This window comes from Lissotriton helveticus, chromosome 6, assembly GCF_964261635.1.
Source record: "Lissotriton helveticus chromosome 6, aLisHel1.1, whole genome shotgun sequence".
In the NCBI taxonomy this organism is placed as follows: Eukaryota; Metazoa; Chordata; class Amphibia; order Caudata; family Salamandridae; genus Lissotriton; species Lissotriton helveticus.
In genome coordinates this window covers 809,577,640-809,600,584 of record NC_136067.1, presented here as the reverse complement: position 1 = coordinate 809,600,584, position 22,945 = coordinate 809,577,640, and the positions used below count along the sequence as shown (strand labels likewise).

The following is a 22,945-nucleotide window of genomic DNA, read 5'->3' as shown; positions in this document are numbered from 1 at the left end:
GGAAGCAGCCCAGTAGGATAATTATATATAAATCCCAGCTTCCCTACTTTATTAAATTGTGCTATTCTGCATGAAACATTTATGTGCCTGTGTTACACACAACATTTCTAACATTTACACAGCCAATTCAGCTTGCTTTGTGCATTGCTTTAGAAAGTGTATGACTTTTTAGTCATCCAACACTACCTGTCTGAGTCGTGGCACAGATGTAGCATCATTTTTTTTTTACACTGACCCCTCCCCTCCCACCGCCCCCATCGCTCAGGTCCATCTGTGCGGCCCTCGGCCACAATCAAGACTGCAATTTTGGCCCCCGAGAAAAAGTTTGTGAGTACCCATGATCTAGTGGCACAACAGTGATTCACTGGGTGGAGACAGAGTTAGTATCCCTAAGCCATTAAGTGACACGTGGACTCCGAAAGAATCCCATTGCTTCCATGTGGCTCATACTGATGATTTTTTTTCACTCAAAAATTACTTAAAAGATGCCACTAGACCAACTTAGTCTGGCTCGTAAGCTACATCATGTCATTACCATGTGTAATTCGGCCCTGAATAACCCACTACACATTCCTAACCTCAGTAGGACTTTCTTGATGGGAGGCGTATGAGCTGCCAACAGGTGCACCCACACTCTGACACCATCTCGCCTTCATTCTCATGTTATATACCATATGACCAGGCTTACTATTGTTTTATAAAGCTGCACTTCCTTGTTCACTTCGCTTATGTTCTTAGTGATATATTGACTGCTACATAATGTCCTTTCATGTATTATGCCAACAGAGTAAAACAAAAACAAAAATAACATTCGGTTTAAAAAAAAGGCGGTGAAGTCAATCAAAATTATTTTCTTTACAATAACATCGTACCACTTTCAGACACAACGCAAGAACAATTCATCACTAAGCAATATTCCAATATATGTGTGACAGTTTTGTGGTTTTATTTCTATGAAAATAATCAAGCTAAACATGAAAGCCTCAGAAAACTAGTCTTGTAACATGCCCTAAATGTGGTCTTTACATAAGCATTACAAAAATGTTCTTTTCAATAGGAATGCACATTTTTCTTCTAGAAAAGGAAGAAAATGAATGAAAAGAAATCCTAGTGGCTTGAGTATGGATGGACATTGAATGGAGAACATTTCAACTCTAGGTCTTCATCATCTCCTTAAGGCTTTATAGACAACCACCTTACCCAGTGAATCTGCCTCTATACTTGGAATCATGTTGACATGTGTTAATGTAACAACAACCACAGTTAGCACAACACTCTTATTACCAGTAACAGAAGAGGGATCAAAGGCTGAATGAATATGTATATATACAAACTTGGCATCCCGCCCAAGATAGCCCGAGTGCCATGAAAGGCAACAGATATAAAGTACCTAGACACAGACTGCGATAATGCAATGTTTGGTCTGCTGCAGTGGAACAGTAGTGTGAAGAATATACTTTGATAATTAAAACATAAAAACGTGGCACACTTACCATTTTCTTTTGCAGGAGAAAATATTCAGAGTGATAAATGTGGTCATTAGTAGGGTCTTCGACCCAAATCCACCAGGGCTCTCCCACTGTCCCGTGAACCTATACAATGGGAAAGTATGTATGATACAGTAAATATAACACACATATATCATATCAATACTGACACTGACATTATTGCTGCCCCACTGGAGCATTGATGTCCAACAAGAGTCCAAAAATGTGTGTATGGGGACAGAGGACAGTTTGATCATGCTGCCACAGAATCCCAGAGTCTGAGATCAGGTACCAGAAAGGGCTGAACTCTAACCATATTCATCCTGATATTCTATTTATTCGGAATTATGTTTTCTTCTAGCAAAATGACTTAAGGGAAGTGAGGCACTCAACAAAAAACATAAATAAAGAAAAACACATACATAGGCAGCGATCAGCTTCTATGAAATATTAGAAAGATGTCAAGAACAATTCAACAAAATGTCAGTTTTCAGCTTCCAAATCGTAATGTCACGTGTGCATACAGACATTTACAGAGTAATCAATCATCTACTACATGATATACATCCATAACTGGTTTAACTTTCCTTCACAGCTCAAGTCTTCCTTTCAATGAAAGGAAAGGCTGTGCTCCATCCTATTATTTGTTGAAGAATTAAACATACGTTTTTCTTAAATTGGTGGCCAAAAAGAGAACCCTATTGGAAAAATAGCCGGCCTATCCATTTGATCAAGGTAAAACTACAGTCTTTTCTGTTCTACTTCATTTTTGTGTTGGTTTGGCCGGTTGGTTAGTTGCCAGTGGGCTAGTTTCATAACCCATCCCTTACTATGCAAATTTTAATTACCAATGGCTGTAGGTGACCTGAAATGCCTTTTAACTATACACTCAAGTAAACATTCCGATCCCCTTCAAATGTCTCAATCACAAAAGCTAATCTGATTACTTCAATATTATCTTCTTTGTCCTGTTCTCTATATAATCCGAGTTTGGTGAACATAGAATACAAGTAGGACAAATTGCAAAGTAGGGTATTTAACAACTAGCCCCAACCCTCTTGCAGCTTTGGAAGGCTCCATAAAAGTGTGCCATGCTTATTTCTCTTGTTTTCCCATTCAATTCTCCAGTTAAAACTCACGAACAGGAATGACGAGCAAGAGGATAAAAGAATCCGTGTTATGAGACTATTGTAAAAAAGTGAAGGCTTCATACTCTTTTCAAGATAAATCCTCCAATCACCATGGCAACATACAAATCTGTGCCAGGCAACAAGACTCCATGCAGCATCAAAGTGCAGGTGCTGTAGAGGACATGTGTCACTCACTCCTTGTGCACAACCGATGATTTTGAATAGAAAGATCACCTTTGGGAAACCAAAGGCCCTTGATTCCTCCTGTCAGATCCCTCTACTCTAACCCTCTCTCCACAAACCAAGCACTGTGGGGTATCGACCATAAAAGTCCAGCAGGGTTCTCTGAGAGCCTCCTGGCTAGACCCTTTAAGATATCCTCACCTGGCAGGACAAGACGGCAAGGCAACTCCATCAGGCAAGCCAATTGGAGAGTAGATACCCACTTTGCTTTTCATGACTCCATAACTATCCCATGTAAAGGTGATATAGGCGAAGGAGCATCACCCTCTGAAGATGGGGTAGTGGTTGTGAGAGTGCAGGGCTGATTTTCTGTTTCTGGACTGGCCCAGCGAAAGTATTTGTGCCTAATAGCTATAGTTTTGTTCAAAGTTAACATGCAGAATCTTATAAATACCACTACAACTACCCTGAAAAAGTATGTACAAGAATCTGCTTTTAGAATCCACTTGCCAGGCTACAAGTGCACTTACGACCCCTCTAGGATCGCTTTCATGGTTAAAAAAAGGCTATATGGATTTTTACTTACAACATTCTGGGGATTATTAGACACTACATGCAGGGCAGCCTCCTACATTCAGGCAGAATCCCATCAAGTGCGACATTTCATTGCCACATGGAGCAACAATGGGCTGCCAAGTACTTACCTAGTTCATGGTTCTCTTGGTCTCCTTAATGATTGGGCTGTTGGGCTCTATTAATGGTTCTACTCCGCTCTCTTCGATCCATCGAGGGTGATGGTGAAAGGCATTGGTTGCGGATGCATAGTATATAGCAGCACTCATAACCTCAGAAAAAATACTGCAGCATTTTTCCTGGACATACTGAAGATTCTCTGAAGAAGCCAAAAAGGTCTAGCAGTGAATGGCTGGAACTAGAAAGTCAGGCTAGTTCAAGATGGTAGAGTTCCCACAATTCAAGATGGCGATTGCCTATAATTCCTTCAGGATAAGCAGTATGGCCTTAAAGCCATGCTGACCATTTGTTGCATGCCTGTCAACATTCAAAGGTTGCACTGGATCTTCACTTTCGCTTGTTCTTCTGTGTCTCTAATTCACTAGACATCGTCCCAATTTCTTCTTGGTTTCCTTGTTTCTTGAAGTACCCTTGCCTCCCGATGTCTTCAAGATCACCTGGCAGGTCTTTCAGGTCTCATAGAAAGGTTTCTGCTTTGTTTCTGTGATACTCTTATGCAGACTCTATCCCTCTGCAAGGCTTTCAGCCAACCATGTGTGTGCAGTGACTAGTCAGGTTTGTGATTGCTTCTATATTTCTCCTGTGCCTTCACTGCAGGGGATTCTCAATATGTTATGTTTCTTGGTGGTACAGACTGATGGAGGTAAAAGCTCACAGAACCGGACGCATCCTCAAGGCAGCCGATAAAAATAAGGAACAGATAAAAAAAACCTTTTCACAAGTTATTGAGCAATAGTGTACCTGCCTTGTGAGGAAGAAGTTAACTCAAAAATGGTTAGGATTGGCTTAAGGAAGGAGAAGCTGAGGTAATGAAAGCTAATATAAGCCCTTCAAAGCATTACACTGTGCCCTTATCTTTGCCTTAATGTCTAGCGGCACATTCGATCATTCACCTAAATATTTCACATTGCTTATAAAGCCAATAATGTCATGTTAGTGGTATATGTCTGACCATAAATTAAATAAAAGTTGAAGTTTACATCCCCAAAATTATTAACAAACTGCAGCTGAAAATTCACTGCGCTCTACAGTGTTCAGAAGCATAACATTAAGTGGCTAATAAGTTACAGGCAGCCATCCCTCAGAAATCATTCCTTCAGGCAAAATTCAGCTTTATATTCTGTTTAAATATTCACCCCTAAGCAGTGCTCTTTTAACACTTTCGTGCTTTGGAGACGACAACATGACAGCATTTATATTCTGTAAAACATGAGGACTATACTAATTTACAAAAGAGCTAATTGTAGATAAGGGTTCCTATAGCCACGTTCTCCTTAGACAGGAATTCTGAAGTTTTGGAGTGCAAATCAATTTTCAGTTCTTGATGCATTATTGTTAGAATTGCAGAAGTATAAATTATAATATGTATTCCGAGGCAACCTTGATGAGTAACGGTTTTAGGGGTTGGCCGACACGTGTTCTGCTCAAGATAGTTGGGCCAATGAGCTTTATTAAGTCAAACTTTTAAACTTCTAGTTCTGTACGTAATAATATTTCAAGTTACTTCCACCCTCTATGAGAAAAAGCAGTGATTCCTTATTGGATATTTTGGTGCACCAAAGCAACCAATTAAGTCGGAATGCAACGAGACATGTCCAACTTGAAAATATATATATATTACCTACTGGCGGTCGCCAGTAGGTATATATAGTTAGGATTTTTTCTCTATGGGTTTTTTGAAAATTCTATGTCTAATAACTTTGGCGTTTGTGGACGGAATCGGCTGAAATTTTCAGGAAAATGGCACATTTTGTTTCTGAGCAGCCCTTGAAAATTTGGGGGGGGGTTCGTCCAGTGGGGGCCGAGAAAAAAGGGGGGTCCCAAAACGTGTTTTTAACATTGAGTTTTCCATAGGGCGGTTGGCCTCACTTTTAGCCCGAACGGCTGAATGGATTTGCACGAAACTTGGCAAAATTGTAGGGACTGGTAGCCCGATGTGCCTTTTGTAGGTCTCAATATATGTGCTCCAGTGGATTTTGAGAAATTAACGTTTAAAAAAAGATATATATCTGTAACAGCGGACCGGTTAGCGCTCTGGTTCGCGGACTTTTCGCGCAACGGAGCTTTGTGAAGCGAAGCTGATTGGTTCTCCGGCGTCTGTCAACATTCCAAACAGTCCGTAGCGGCCGCCATCTTGTCTCTCGGTAGGATCGAGAGACAAGAGGAGGTCAAAACAAAGGGGGAAATAACTATAAGGGGGCATAGTAGATCCTCGCTGACCCCCTAGGTTTGATGTGGAGGTTTTAAAAGGGCCCCGCGGGGCAAAAAAAAACCAAAATAATAATAATCGAACGGCTGAATGGATTTGCACGAAACTTGGAAAAATATTAGGGACTGGTAGCCCGATGTGCCTTTGCTAGGTCTCAATATATGTGCTCCAGTGGATTTTGAGAAATTAACGTTGAAAAAAAGATATATATCTGTAACAGCGCTCCGCTTCGCGTACTTTTCGCGTTACGGAGCTTTGCGAAGCTGATTGGTTCTCCGGCGTCTGTCAACATTCCAAACAGTCCGTAGCGGCCGCCATCTTGTCCCTCGGTAGGATTGAGAGACAAGAGGAGGCCAAAGCGAAGGGGGAAATGACCATAAGGGGGCATAGTAGATCCTTCCTGACCTCTTAGGTTTGATGTACCATTTTGCCAAGTTTGGTGTAATTCCGTTCAGCCATTCAGGCTGTAGACGTATGTAAATGTCCTATGGAAAATTGCATGGGGAAAACACATTTGAAAGTGTTGAAATTTAGAACCAATTAAAATGTTACTTTGGTTTTGTATTTGTGTGTGATGAAAGTTAATTGGTTATGTATATATGTCAAATGAGAGGAAACCACAGCCATTTTGTGATACTACTGTCTGAGGTACATTTGTGAGGAATTTTTGGTGGTGAATTTCTGGTGTTTGATTTACACAGTACTAACACTTCTGCTACTTTTAAAAAGGTGAGTTGTTAATTTGTAAGGGGAACTATGTTGTACACTTGAAGATAATTTGAAAAATGTTTTCTGTTATTTATTTGCAGTCCTTCTGTTATACTAAATACTTGATGAAGTTAGTTTTATATTATGTATTACTAAAAACGATAAATGAAAGTGATTATTTTTTTCTGCAATTTACAGCAAGCAATTTCAAAATAAAATGGCTCACAATGAAGAGACCGTGGCAATTTCTTTTGAATTGTCCACTACATTGATTGAAATTGAGAGCACCAATAATGAAATATTGTCACAAGGAGGACATGACTTGTATGATTCCATTAGATTGATTGAAATGGACAGCACCAAGAATGAAATATTGTCACAAGGAGATGACTTGAATGATTCCACTACATTGATTGAAATTGAGAGCACCAATAATGAAATATTGTCACAAGGAGGAGATGGCTTGTATGATTCCATTAGATTGATTGAAATGGACAGCACCAATAATGAAATATTGTCACAAGGAGGAGATGACTTGAATGATTCCACTACATTGATTGAAATTGAGAGCACCACTAATGAAATATTGTCACGAGGAGATGACTTGAATGATTCCACTACATTGATTGAAATGGACAGCACCAATAATGAAATATTGTCAGAAGGAGGAGATGACTTGAATGATTTTTTTGATCAATCTCTTGATGGCGAATTTATCGAGTGTTTGGAGACCATAGAGTTACAAGAATCATCATTGCAGACTTTTAATGAGGAGATTCCAGATGAGATGATTGAAGAGGAAATTACTGATGAGGACATGTTACTAGTTGTTTCAAATTTAGAAAATTCTGAAGAATACATTTATATTTAGAAATCAAAAATTGTTTGAGACATTATTTATTTTTATTTTTAATTTATGAGGTTGTAGCGAAGTGATTGTAGTATAAAATGAGACTTATAGTATAGAGTGCAACATTTTTATGTTACATGGTAAGTTTACTCATATTTACTTCCCTTCTGCCACTATATTATCTCCAATGTGTATTTGACATGTCTTCTTCATCTCCGGCCTCCTTTCTCTCACTGTGTGTCTCCGATGCATCTTATCGCTGGTATTTTGTGTAATTACAGAAGAGAGTAAAATAAAATAGTTCGGAACGTGAAAAGGGGGCAAAGTAGAGTACTCCTCACCCCCTAGGCCTTTTTAGGCGGTCCCAAAAGGATCAGTTTCTGCTTTCCTGAGAGATTATGGTATGAGTTCCATATACCACAATAACTTGCATTACAACATGCAAGATATCTATCTCCTATTACCAACTTTTGGAGATATTCGCGCTAAGCGCGAATATCTCCAAAAAGTAACACCTGCCCTGAGCAGTTCTTAGCCATGTTATCCAATGGGAGGTGGATAACATGGCTAAGAGTATTAGCTCGGTAATGCATGAATATCGCTGAGTTTTTAGCGATATTCATGCATTGCGGCCGTTTATTATCGCATTTGCGATAAACCTTGATAATAGTAAGGTTTATCTTCGATAATTTCTGACGATGCTTAGTGGTAAAAAATTGGTTGGTAAGCATCGTTAGCGATAAATATCGCTTAACTTTGGTAATATGCCCCAACGTCTGTTAACGTTCGATTCGAAGGAAATGAGGAAGTGTTGAAAAACATTGTCTGCGCCATCTTGCCTTTTTTGAAATGCCACCCTTTTGTCGTGCACGGCAGCCATTTTAGATGTCTTGACCAGACCCACTCTCTGCACGCTGTCGATTCGTAGCATGGCTCCTCACCCTCGTAAGCATCTCCCCCAGGCACTGGTCACCACCGCTCTCTGTCTTATGCATGGGCAATAAACCTTCCCCCATCTGCGCTGCTCTTCCCTGAGAATCACACTCTGTGCCCGCCCGACACCTCCCTTTCGCCCTATTCACTACCGCACCCTCTGACACTCCTCTTCCTCTGTGTCCGAATGTCCAGGCCGGTCCTAGGCTATCAGCTAGCCCTGCAGATGTAGTTTATGGCCCCAGCTGTAAAGAATCACCCCTCTTCAAAGGAGTTATAGTAGATCAAGGCCCACACCCGATGTGATCCGTCACAGCACACGCGTTCCTACTATCTGAAAACCATCCTGTATTGTGATTGGGGAGGGGACCGAGCCTGAAGCGGAAGATTCCAGGAATGACTCTTTGTACATCAAAGTTTTTACAATTATGTGTCACATTAAAAATATATAGCACTCCAACAAAGTAGTAGGAATATAAAACTTTAATAACATATAAATATATACAACAAAACAAAAACAGTAAAAACATTTAAACAACGAAGAGACCGTGGCAATTTCTTTTTAATTATCCAATAGATTTATTGAAATTGACAGCACCAATAATGAAATATTCTTGTCAGTAGCGGTCTGTTGTGCGAATAGTTCCAAGGCAGCAGAACGCGCTGAAATCTAGATGGCACGAAAGTGATGTCTAGTAAGTTGCCGCCCAGCAAAAAACGGCGTGGGGCGCCGCGGGGGTGAGTGAGTCCAGTAGGCACCACAGCTATTCTTGCCGGCATTGCAGAATTACTGCTGGGGACAATGCCTGTGCTGTAGCAGGGTCACAGCAGAAACAAAAAGGATTCTGTTGAAGATGTTGTTGGTTTTCAATTTGAAAACAGTTCTGGTGTCAACTGCTATGCTAATGTAGTGGTTAATGTTTTGTTTTCTCTAGAAAATGTAAAAGAGGGGGAGGCAGTCCAAAGTTCCGTTAAAAGGGCAAAGGAAAGGATCGGTGGTTTGAACTATCAGTCAAAAAGGGGAGGGGGTGCAATAATTTTTCCTACCGGGTCACACTGTGCTTTCACCGGAAGTAAGGTCTGCAGGATTGTAGTAATTCAAAGTGAGGCTGGCGCCAGCATGGGAGCGCCGACGTCCCGCGGATACAGTTTCGTCACTCCACGGGCGATCATGGCAGTCATTCCCCATCGGGGGTCGGAGACTCCCGCGGCTCCTCTAGAATCTTCAAGGTCGTGGAGGACTACGGTGGTGGAGTCAACCAGTGACCGGGCCATTTCTTTATGTTGGGCCCGCTCTTGCCAGGTCGACCGCCATTTTGAGAGTTCGGCAGCTACCGGCGATCGCGGGGTCACATGAGCGGACGGGCTCCACCCTGCCGGGCGAGACGTTGCAGCATGGCCACAGTGGAAGAACCGTTATCTAGGTCGTTCCGAAACTGTGCAGCACTGTAGTTGTTAGGATGCCACCGCCTGGAGCGCTGAGGGTGCAGCTGGGAAGCCTCCACCTGGGGAGGCGGGAGAGGCCTGTTCGCACCGTCTCTCCCTCCCAGTGCACCCCACGGCGTCTCGCTTGAGATTTGTTATGGCCGGACCAGGCGATGAGGACGAGGGGGGGGTCGGAGGCATGTGCAAGACATCCCCCTCCAGTGTTGTCGCAGCCATTATAAAAGAAAGAAGTGTCCCGTCCGTCTTCGGGCCGGGCTTCCGGTGGATGTCGGCCGGACGCCCCTGGCTCTGGCCCCATGAACGGGTTTCTTGGTTTATCGGCTGCAGCCGGATCCCGTCGGCCTCGGCCCCCCGACCGTTGGTGGTCGGACCGGAAGAGCATGTGGCGGGACTACCTGCAACTCTCAAGGGCCACCGCGGCCGGACTGGGAGAGAGAGGGGAGGGTCGAGGAGACATTCCCCCCCCCTGCAACTGTTCAGCGTTGTAAAGGCAATCCCCTGGCCGGGTCCCGCTGGTCTCGGCCTCTCCTCCGGCTACACCCTACGTTAGGATCTCCTGGCCGAGGCGTGGCAGCAGGACCTGCCTTATATGGGCTGCTCCCGGCTGGGCGTAGCCGGAACCCTGCCCCACCTTGGAAGTTTCCAGAGTGGGGGTGGATGTTCTACTGACTTGCATTTTCCCTAGTCTATCGATTTTTTTGGCGTGGCAGGCGGTGGGACAGCGAGGGGTGATTTGGTTTCTCTTACTGTTTTTCTGGTCTCTCACCACTGGCATATTTTAACGTTTTCTTGTTTCTAGGACATTAATAGGTTTTATCATTACGTTATGTTATCGTTTCTTTGTTCGTTGTTTAATAAAAGTTCATGTTCATCAGTGGCCTACTGATTTTCGTTTTCCTATTTTTTTCTTTCCAGGTTGTTTCATGGTAAAGTTTCTGTTAACAGGATACAGTGATCACTTCGTTATTATTGCATATGTCCTTTTCACTAGGGGTGCTCTCTGGTCGGGCCAGATGACGTATCTCTAGTAAATGGTCCGGGTGAAAAAGGTGCATCAATCAGTGGGGAGTAGATAGGCATGACAGATTACAACGGGGGAGAACGGTCCGCATTACGTACCCTTTCACTACTTGCAAAGATTTTCCTACGTTTATTTGCAAACAGGGAATACCTCCAAAAAGAACTAATTCCCAAACAGTCAATGTTCGGACAATCAATCAATCAATGAGGAATGAAATAGGTACGACGTGTTAAAGGCTTGCGTTACCTACCCTTCACTATCTGCAAAGGGAGATAGAATATTCCTATTCTTCCTCGTTTGCAGGTAGAGAAGATCGTTAAGAGAATTAACTTCGAACAATTCAATGCTCGATTGAAACAATCAACAAGGGGTACTGTGAACACAAATGAACGCCGCTTATATACATACGCATTGCTATTTTCAACAGGTTGTTCCTAATGTTTCTATTTTAGCGAGGTCAAAAGAGATCCCATTAGTGGCCTACTGATTTTGCTCGATTCCTTTTGTTTTTTTACACGATTTTTCGCTATCTGCAAAGACTAAACAGAGTATTGCGACTCTGTGCTTGTTTGTAAATAGAGAATGAACCAAAGAGAACAATCAATCAAATGGAGAGAGAAGCAGGCACGACGGATTACAAAGGGGGAAAGGGCTGCGTTAACTACCCTTCACTATCTGCAAAGAGAGAGTACTCCTAATAGAAATGAGGGGTGGGGGGCAGCAATCAAAGCAGATCAGTGTGCATAAACACGAAAAAAAAAATTCTTACCACGTACTTGACATTCGACAGCTTATGATATTTGCTATTAAAAAACCATTGAAATTCACTGAAAAAACCATAGGTTATAGACCATATATAGTTAGGAATTAGCATTTACAAAACCTTGAAAATTCACTGAAAAAACCATAGGTTATAGACCATATATAGTTAGGAATTAGCATTTAAAAAACCTTATTTTACTCACACAAAACCATTGAAATTCCATATATAGTTAGTTGCACTAACTATATATTGCGCACCCGCAATCCACTGCTGATGATGTCACATATTACATCATTCATGACATGGTCAGTGACATCACTGATGACATCACTGATGACATCTCAAATGACATCACTGATGACATCTCACTTGACATCAATGATCACATCACTGATGATATCATTCATGTGACAATACAATGCATCTCCTCACATTTTAATATAACCTCTGTTTCACCCAGTGTTAAAAACAGAGTATAATTTTTGAAACCATTGACACACCAATACTAGTTACTACATACGTACTCACTGATTCCTACGTCTACACACACATTCACTCATTCACCCATACAATCATTCATACATACAATCACTCATGTTTACAACACAATCATATGCACTCATACACCTATACAGACACTCACACTCTGCCACTCATCCATGGAGTTACTCACACACCTAGTCAGTCCTGTAAAGAATCAATCACACTTCCATTTTCTACTCTATACAGTTAAACATAGAGCACCTTACGTTTTCAACCATATACTAACACATACTTACTCTCTTATACAATCATTGATACAAGTACACATTGATCTGTACAGAGTCACACACCTCCCATCCAGCCACACACACACTCAGTCTCCCATGCAAATACTTGGGCAATCAATCAATAACCCATATAGTTACTCATATAGCTACTGATCAATACATGCAGCAGTTTACAGAACAACAGACATAATGATGCACAAATTAAGACAGTTTAGTCACTAACCCATGCACTCAGTGAGACACATTTAATCACTCACTCATACATTCAGTCATGCACCTACTAAATCCTTCGTCCAGACACTTATACATCCACTCATTCTTCAATATGTAAGACATATTTTAACTTTACAGAAACATAGTCACTGGATGTTGTCATCAGTGATGTCATCAGTGATGTCATTTGAGATGTCATCAGTGATGTCATCAGTGATGTCACTGACCATGTCATGAATGATGTAATATGTGACATCATCAGCAGTGGATTGCGGGTGCGCAATATATAGTTAGTGCAACTAACTATATATGGAATTTCAATGGTTTTGTGTGAGTAAAATAAGGTTTTTTAAATGCTAATTCCTAACTATATATGGTCTATAACCTATGGTTTTTTCAGTGAATATATATATATATATATATATATATATATATATATATATATATATATATATATATATATATATATATATATATATATATATATATATATATATATATATATATATATATATATATAAATATATATATATCCAAACAAGTGCAACCTCCCAGGCTCCAACCGTAGCGACCCAGGAAAATCACGCGGATCCAACACAGCTTTGTTGTAGGCACAAGTTTATTTACGAGCTGAACCAAACAATCTGACGCGTTTCGGGCATCCGCCCTTGCTCACATATATATATCCAAACGTAAAGTTTGCCTGCATGCAAGAGGAGCCCACGAGCAAGGTAGGAATTGTCATCTTTTAGTTCTTTGTTGAAAACAGCTTGCGAAATGGATGCAAATCCAGCAACAACTTGAACAGTCAGCCTGACGCGTTTCGTATTTCTACTTCTTCAGGGGCACGGACTCAAACTCCAAGGCAAACAATTTATTTCTGGCATCTACACAGCAATATACACCCCGCCTCAGTTGGCGTGGCCGGTAGCATGGCCTCATGGTAGATGTAGTGCGATGTCACGTCCTCCTCCAGTGAGTTGCCTGCCTTGGAGCATGATAATTGTTAAAAATTAAAACCACAGTGGGGTATGCAGCATCACATCACAGTAACGCAGCCGTCCAATAACTTCCAACAAACAGCCCCTTGCTCCCATATCGGTGGTGTTGTAAAGCATCTCCGTGGTGGGCTGGAACAGCCCCAGGGCTGAACTCCGCGGCTCAGGCATGCCGCTCAATATATATATATATACACACAAACACACACACACACACATATAGAAAAGGTAATCCTGCAAGCTGCCCAGTCACATCCAGCGGGGCGCGGCTGGTACAGAGCCCAATATTGTATGTCCAAAAAGCCAGGGTCAGGAATATTGACTCAAGCACGACTCGCACTTCGCAGATCAGATATCCAAGAAAGAGTTTATTAGGCAAAATGTTGTGGAATATTCCAGACCCTGACTTTTTGAATATGAATATATACATATATTCACAGGAAAAAAACCAAAGGTTAAAGTAACTTTATAGTTAGTTGAAATGTTCAGTAACAACGTAACATTTTAAACTCTAAAAAACCCAGAAAATCACCAGTTATAGTTACAGTTATCTCAAGTAACTATAACTCGTGCCCTACGGTAACTATAACACGCAGACCCACTATGTAGTTTTCTCACCAATTTCATTGCAAAGGCTGCAGTGATATTTTCAATAAAGTCATAGAAGATGTAATGATCAATGTAATATGTGAGGTAATTAGCAGTGCATGGAAAAGGCATGAGTTATAGTTGCTATAGGGCACAAGTTATAGTTACATGAGATAACTGTAACTGGTGGATTTCTGTGTTTTTTTCTGTAGCCTTTGGTCGTGCGCAGCAGGGTGTCAGCCTCAGGGTACGGCCTGCCGCTAGACCTTGTGTCCAACCCCCTCAGCAGACTGCCAACCTCACGCCGTACAAAGCCTTTGGCGTGCACGGCATAAGGTTGGCCTGCATTCACACATCCCCCAAAATTTTAAGGGTCAAATTCAAGTAAGAAGGAGAGAAGGGTCACATGGTCCTCTCTTCAAGCCTTAAAAGCCCAAGGGACTCCAATCACCCAGGGACAAATACAATTAAACAGGGGGCAAGGGCATGCAGCCCCCCCTCCCAGTCTTCTAGGGCCCCACTGACAAATTCTAAGGGGAGGAGGGCATGCAGCCCCCTCCCGAGGCGCAAGAGGCACTGGGACCCCACCCCCTCTGGCTAAATAACATTTAAAAAGGGAAGGAGGGCCCCGCTTCCAGAGCCTCATTAGGCCCCAGGACCAAATTCAATTAAAAAAAAAAAGGGAATGGGCTGTGAGGCCCCACTGCCAGAGGATAAGTAGGCCCTAGGTACCCCATCCCCTGGGGACACAGTCACCATAAAAGGGGGGGTAGCCAGGATCCTCGTGGCATCAGCCAACTCCCAACATGGTGCAGGAGTCAGCATTGCTCTCGTACGGAGTGAGCAGCAAATTATGTTCCGCTCAGGCTGGAGCAATATGTGTTCTGTTGATGAGGGCAAGAAACAGAAGAGAAGTCTGCTCCCAGCACTGGGGGCATTTTTAAATCTCCCACCAGCTGGAAGGAGATTTAGTATTTGCTTTTGTTTGTCTGGAGATTTAAAAATGCTTCTGCCAGACAGGAGCAAACACATTTTCCTGCCCTCGCTAGTCCGGGCAGGGAAACTACTGTGTCTGGGAGCGGGAACCCCAGGACACAGTAACTGAGCCGGTCCTGGGGGATAGGCTCCTCCAGGAGCTTTAAGAGCTTAGAGAGAGGGGCGGCACAACCTCCCTCCCTTTTAATTAATGTGGTGGACCGCAAGCATGGGGTCACTGGAACCTTTTAAGGCTTAGGGATGGGGCTGCTTGGCCATCCTCTTCTTTTAAAAAACAGACTTCCCCAACGGATGGGGTCTCCAGGGCCCCTCCCTTTATTTAAATGCTCTGCCTCAGGGGGATTGGGCCTAATTTGGCTCATGAGCGGGGCTGCGTGCCCTCTGCCTTTCTTTTTGCTTTTTCTTACATCGGTCATGGAAACGTGGTCCCTGGGTCCTCTCAGAGGCTTGGGGAGGAGGGTCACAAGCTCCCCTCCCCTAAAAAATAACCTACATTTGACACCAAGGCCCTGGCCCACGCCATGGGGGGGGCATGGGGGGCAGTTAAAAAGGCAATGCACAAGGCTGCATCTCATTTTTTAACATTTGTTTGTTAAATTTTGCTGTGGATTTGTGGATCCTCTGTGAAATTGCAGCAAACCTTTTGTTAAAAAACTGTTTTTTCCCCAGGCCTTGGTGGCCTATCCCTACCATGCCCCCATGTCTTTTTTTTGCATTTTTTCTTAGGACTCGGGACTGAGTCCCAAGTCCTAGGATGGCTGCCACCACTTCCTGGTTGATGTGGCGGCCAATTCTGTCGGCTCCACATATCCTCTGCAGTGTGATCTATATAAAAAAATATAACTTCGTTTTTCCAAAACTATTAAACAAATTAACACCAAAACACAGAAAACACTCTTTCTGGACCAATATTTAGCTCTCTGTCAAATTTGGTGAAAATCCATTCAGTGGTTTGGGCTGTAGAAGTGTCTAAAAAGCCTATGGAAAAATACATGGGGAAAAGGTGTTTTGGGCCCACCCCCCTAATTCTCGATCCCCTCTTAATGGATCACTCCGAAACTCTCCATGCACAAACTAGTCAAAAAGTAGCACTTTCTTGGAACGTTTTGTGGAGATTCATCAAAAAATTGTGCCAATGTTATTAGCAACAAAAAAGGCATTTCCTATGAAAACACGATCCAAATGATAGCTAAGGGTGGGTGTAGGCTAGTTACTGTGTTGTGATCTAGCGTTCTTTACAGGCATATTAACTTCAGCTCTTTTCGAAATTGAAGAAGGTTAGAGGCGGACCTGATGGATACAGGAATGTCCTTTTAGATCATGGATGTGTAGATAGCAAAGGTATGTTACGTAAAATGTTTTCATTTTTACATTTCTTTATGCCCAATTAACTGTGTCCCTTCTGCAGTTATGCCTAGAGCAAAGACATCTGAAGAGATTCCCAGCATAATAAGTGGGGAGCTAGGAGATGTGGTCATGACTGATTTGGAGATGATATAGAACAATTATCCCACCTGCTATCTTCCAACAAGATTCTCAGTCATAACATTTCGTTTCAAATCTACATGGAGGCAACAGGATGGAAAATTTAATATAAAAACTTATATATACATTAAGAAATCGGCTCTGAGTGTTATGAGTACATGATAAGCCATGTAAAATTTCGTAACGAGAGGTTTTTAATCTGCAGGTAATACGTGTGACTGTTTAGCTATATTTAGAGAAACCAAACTAAAATGTTGTAGAGTGTTTATTCTTAGGATGGGAAAACCTGTAGTACTCCAGGTGAAGATAATGCTTTGCTAATGGACGGTTATAGCAGACTTTCTATGCTTCTCAGTCAGTCAGTGAACTCACATTATTCAATACTTTTAAGATCATAGAAGTACAGAGATGCACATTATACAATTACAGAAAAACAGGATACAGCTTTCACAATAGAAAATAGTAACAGTAATTTGATGACAGACATTAGATTTAAAAACAGGACTCAAATATATATTTCCTAAGTCGTGAAACAGAATAGTGCCGCTGCCTAGTCTTCCATGAAATAAGTACATATGAAGCCACAGTATAACACACCAATTCATTGGGTAGTGTTTGTAAAAAGTACAAAGTGGGACCTCATGGAGTAAAATGGTATTTACGCATTAGAGGCCAGATAAATCTTTAGCTAGACACTTTACAAAATTCACAAAATAGTATAATATGTAGATTTGATTGGGGAGAAGAGCAATCTCACGGACAAGGCGGCAGGTCAGCTAGGGAATAAATGCCAGCCGAATAGGAAAACATAAAATGAATAAGGTTAAAACTGAATCGTACCAAAATAAATCGATGGAGTAAATTGGTTAGCAAGGATAGAAATCCTAGGGCGCCTTCTTGTTCAATGGGGCACATATGATTTTACAGATGCCTTCGAAAAATGTAGTTTAGAACGCTCCAAAGCCCTTTGGTTAAAAAACTGTTTTTTTTGGGTTTTTTTTATACTGCAGTACAGTTTAACCGCTTCCATACGTCGGATGGCCTCCGGCGTGTGCGGTTAAGGGAGATGTAAATAATTGACCTAAACCAAGGGAGGTGAGACTGTTTTTAATGTATAACAATCATGGGTTTCTTAGGGAATGTTCCAAAATGAGACAGGCTTCTAATAGTCGCTGCGTAAGGTTTACTGAGGTTCTTTTCCAAATGGAGTGCCACAACAATTTAGGGGCCAACCTAATTGTGTTGTCTATATATGGTACATCTAGCTCGACATGACATAAAAAGTTGGAGCAGCTAACTGGGAGGCCAATAAGACTCTTCCAGAAAGAATTTTCAATAGTCTGGAGAGAATGGGTGTTGGATTATCCCCAGATTCCTGCTCCGTAGATTGCCACTGATATTGACTTGGCAGAGTAAACCTTTTTGATCATCTCAAGGGGCTTGGCACCCAGTTTCTTCATAAAGGAATAGAATGCTATTATGCTTTTCTCTAGTGCTAGTCCCCTAGTTTTGATCATATTGGACCAGGAAAGTTGTGTCTTGAAGGTTATACCAAGATACGATAAAGTATCTGTGTGGACTAGTTCACGTCCTTGTATGTAGAAATGTGGGGCCCTCCTCTCTCTTTGACCGGTTATTAATACAAGAGACTTTGCCTCATTTGTTTTTAAACCTAAACTGTTCATATAATTTACTTATGTACACAGTAGTTGTTGTAGGGCTCGGCCAGTTCGGGCAATCAGGACAGTATTCTCTGCAGAATTGGGGTGCGCATGTTCTTAATCAATGGAACGTCTAGGGTGGAGCTTAATAGAGGTGTTTCTACCCCATTCGTGTAGATGTAGAAAAGGAATGGAGCAAGAACACACCCCTGGCACACTCCCCTCAGGACAGGGAATGACCTGGAACATTCACCCTGATTTCCATAGTGCACAGATGCTGATGCAGAAGAGTAAAGCTGTCAAAGGTGGTTAAAGCCTCATCAATTCCCATTTCTGCCATTATTTCCCAAAGGTGGTGGTGGGCTACGCAGTCGAATACTGCTGAAAGGTCCATGAAAGCCAGATATAGTTTCTCCTGCTTTACCTTGGTGTACTTGGCCATTAGTAGGGTCAGGTTGAGGCTTTCATCTTGAGTGCCACTCCCTTTTTTGAACCAGTATTGTACCAGGCTCAGTATGTTATTATCAGTGGCCCATTCCTCAAGTCTATTAAGTAGAACATGACCCATCAATTTGGCACTGCTATCTAGCAGGGATACTGGCCTATAGTTTTTTGGCTGGGTCACCTTTCTTATAAATTGGCATGATAATAGACGTCCTCCATGATTCGGGTGGACCCACTTTAGCGATTACATTGAATACATTAATGAGCACCGGCCCCCATAGGGAGGATGCTCCTGGAAGAAATCTACTGGGGTGCCGTCTGGACCACGGGCTATGTTGTTAGAGAACTGTGAGAGGGCCAATCTAATTTCCTGGTGGTTAAAAGACAGAGGCAAATTTATAGAGTGTTACTTTTGACAACAGCTGGCTGACCGACCCCTCTGTGTAGGAATTAAAGATAGAGGAGAAATGTGTAATCCAGAATTCCTCGTCCACATGGCACACGATGCCCGGATCTACGGGAGATTTGAGAAATGGAGGGTTAATGACTCTCCAAAAGTCCCCAGGGTTTTTTGAGAGAGCCGATTGGTGGAGTTTCTCCCAGGCATCTTCCTTAAGGGTATTAGTTCTTTTCTTCCTGGCCTCAAAATAACGGTGCCCTAGGGTCTTGACCAGTGCTGCATCCCTTGGAGTAGACCTAAAAGCTTGATGTAAGTTTGAGAGGGCCTTCATGCAGGACTGGCCAAACCATTTAGGACCTAAAATATCAGGGGTTCTTCTTTCCCTATTTAGTTATTTTTATGCCTCTGATACTATCCTCTCAAAGGCTGTCATTGTTAGTGTTGGTTCAGGGGTAGCTGCTAAACAGATCATGATGTCATCAAGACCATTACTGACCACATCTCTAATGAGTTTCTCTTTACCTATTATTTCTCATTTTAGGATAATCCCATTTTTCCTAGCTATCTCTGGGTTAATGTGTCTTGACTGCTCCGGAGGAGTTCCTCCCCATGTCAGATTAGCAATCAAAGCACCGTGGTCACTGAATCCATATGGCATGGCTGTAGTGTTAATGATAGATTCGCTCAGAGATGAAGAAATCAGTAAACAGTCTAGAGTTGAACCCTGACTGGGTGATCCAAAGGTATGCTGAAGAAAACCAGAACTAGGCTCTATAGGGTTCATGATTTCCAAATCATTAATGAAGTATAATCTATTCAAATCATCACCATAGGCATGGTGTACAAAATGGGGATTTGAATCACCTAGATCATTAAACATGCTGTTTTATATGGTAGGGTACAGCAATGTGCATTAAAATCACCTACCCACACAATTTCTGGGGGCTGCTTAAGGCTCTTAAAAAGAGTATTAGCGTCTCTTTCCAACATATCTACATTCTCTTTCATATTCCATTAAAGTGGTTATTATACAAAAGTAATTAAGAAAATAGTATCACCACTTAGTTCTTTTAAATAGAGGAAATAATAGTAGGGTGAGACGTTCGAATAGGACAAGACTGACAATTTAAAAAAAATGTAAACAAGGTTAGAATGCCTCCATTGGCATGCCCGGAAGCAGAAGGGTGAGCTGAAGTATAAAAAGAATGATAGCCTTCTAGATGAATTAAACATGTTTCCAGGAGACAAACCAGATCGTATTTATTAATAATTGCTAGCCAATCTGGATTAGACATTTTGGATCTTAATCTAGCAATATTCCAGGAAACTAGTTTGACATATTTGCTACAAGTGGGCGTAATATTGGAAGTTGCCACAGGAGATTTAGGGAAATTAAGTCCCAGGTCCCTGGGCATTTGAGTTCATTAGTATTGGTCCCGTCCTCCCCATGTCAATCACACCCGTCCAGACCTATTAAAGGACTGAAGCGGTTATTAATGGGGGGGGTCAGTAAAATAGCAACCAGGGGCACAATAAGGGGTATCATGATGGTCTTTCCTATATGAGGAAAGATATGGTTGGATATGGTTGCATTAGAGAGTCTTTCCGGACTATAGAAGAAACCAAGTGGAAATGCAAGTATCTGGGTTTGTTGAGGAGTATTATCGCGTAACCACCCAAGCAGTCGGTAAACCAAATGGTGTGAGTTGAAATTAATGACCAGACAGTCCTACTGGAAGGTTCTTTTAGCATTCCCTACCCACGCCACCCGTCTTGCCATTAGAATACATGGTAAAAGCTCCCCTCTGCCCCCCGCCCCCATATTTACTGATCCAGTGACATGCTTTACTGATAATCTGGTCTGTGGTTCTACCTGAGAAACTGCTAGCTTGGGAACGTTCACAAGGACTATAACATAGGGGCAGGCTGCGGAGGAAGATCCAGTCAAAAGTTAAAGGGTATGTTTGTTCCATTCGCCACTTCAATATCACAGTCTCTGGGACGTGTCCCTGTTGTATGAGTAGATGGTAAAAGTGAGCTAGGTGTCCCCTTTGAGCGCAGAGGTTGGTGTAGGAGGGGGCGGTAACTTGTGGGTATAAAAGTTGGACGTGACTCACAGCTTTGCAGGACCTCATGTCCCCTGATTGGATACTGAGGGCCTCACTATCAGGTCTTGCACTGTCCCATACGGTTGAGGAATATTGAGGTATTAACGCAGGTTTCTGGGGGCAGGGGTGTCACAATAACCCCAGTCCCAGCACAATTGAGACCCTTGGAGCTTGTTATATTCAAGTTCAAAGTCTCCAGGATTGCCTCAATTTTACTTTATCTATCCGAGAGGGGCTGTAATAAGCGGGTGAGGGACTGCTCCATTTTTGGAAATAATATGTCCACAAAGCGTTTGGGGGCTGTTGCAACCTCTTGTGTGTTAGTGTCAGTTGGTTTCGTAGCTAATCTTCCTCCTCTTTTCCTTTTTGATGGCGGTTCGCCATGAACAGGTGGGGAGTGAGCTCTTGCATTAACTCAGGGGTTTTGGCGTTTGGGACGAGTTACAGTTTGCTTAGGTGGTAAAAGGGGAGGCCAGTCATCCGCAACTACAATCGGGGAGTTAATGTTAGTGCTATCAGTCATACAGTCAGGCACTACTGAGTCACCCATGGATAGTCTGAGCTCCACAGTCTGAATCTCCTTGTTCAGGGTGTCAGAGGCTCTTATGAGGAAGGCATCCAGGGTGTTAGTTGACTCACCTACATTGATGGTTGGTTTCCATGTGAACCTTCTGTGTCAACTCAGCCAGATTCTAATTCCAGACTTTAGTACCAGGTAGTTGGATGGAAGAACTTAGGGGGTGGGGGGGGACAGCCCAGCCTCTTATGGGCTCCGACGGGCCCGCCTTAGGCCGGGGCTTTGCCTGGGCGGGTACCCGCACACTTCTAGCACCTCTGGTGTGCAACGCGCTTTTAGCGTCGGCGGTGGAAGCAGGAACCAGTAGCCAGCCGATAGGGGAGATGGGAGTCGTAGTCCACTCCCCAACAGGACACCAGCTGACAGACTATCCCCCGGGCTTCTCAGGGCACGAAATCGGTGAGCGATGCACGGCCATCCCCATGAGCCCCCTCAAGGAAGGAGCACACAGCAGGTATCTGGCATGCTTCTCATTTGTTAAGGCTGCAATAAACGCAGCCAATTCTGGGAGCCACCATTGCTTACTGAGGAAACAAGATGTGACCACAATGGTTATACACAAAAGAAGGCATAGATAATCAATCAATCAATCAATCATGCCATTTGTATAGCGCACTACTCACCCGGGAGGGTCTCAAGGCGCTTGGGGGGAGGGGTATGCTACTGCTCGAACAGCCAGGTCTTGAATTGTTTCCTGAAGGCGAGATGGTCCTGGGTCAGCCGAAGGTGGATGGGGAGGGAGTTCCAAGTCTTGGCAGCCAGGTAAGAGAAGGATCTTCCTCCGGCGGTGGCTCTTTGGATGCGTGGTACGGCTGCGAGGGCGAGGCTGGTGGACCGTAGCTGGCGGGTGGGCATGTAGAAGGTCAGGCGGTCGTTGAGGTACTTGGGGCCCAGGTCGTGGAGAGACTTGTGTGCGTGGGTGAGGAGCCGGAACGTGATCCTCTTGTCGACGGGGAGCCAGTGCAGGTTCCTCAGGTGGCTGGAGATGTGGCTGCGTCGGGGGACATCCAGGATGAGTCGGGCGGAGGCATTCTGGATGCGCTGGAGTCTTTTCTGTAGCTTGGCTGTGGTTCCGGCGTAGAGGGCGTTTCCGTAGTCCAGTCGGCTGGTGACGAGTGCCTGGGTGACAGTCTTCCTGGTCTCAGTCGGGATCCAGCGGAAGATCTTGCGAAGCATACGCAGGGTGTTGAAGCATGATGAGGAGACGGCGTTGACTTGTCTG

General features: G+C 43.0%; 1 protein-coding gene across 1 annotated transcript in view; it reads right to left on the bottom strand.

Annotated features, from left to right (window-relative positions):
- The window catches only part of ASCC3 (activating signal cointegrator 1 complex subunit 3), a 2,002,173-nt gene that overhangs the window by 554,155 nt on the left and 1,425,073 nt on the right, over positions 1-22,945 (bottom strand). The window contains exon 23 of the mRNA XM_078648375.1: positions 1,494-1,592. Coding sequence (XP_078504501.1) covers positions 1,494-1,592 — 99 coding nt within the window. The remainder of the gene's footprint in view (positions 1-1,493; positions 1,593-22,945) is intronic.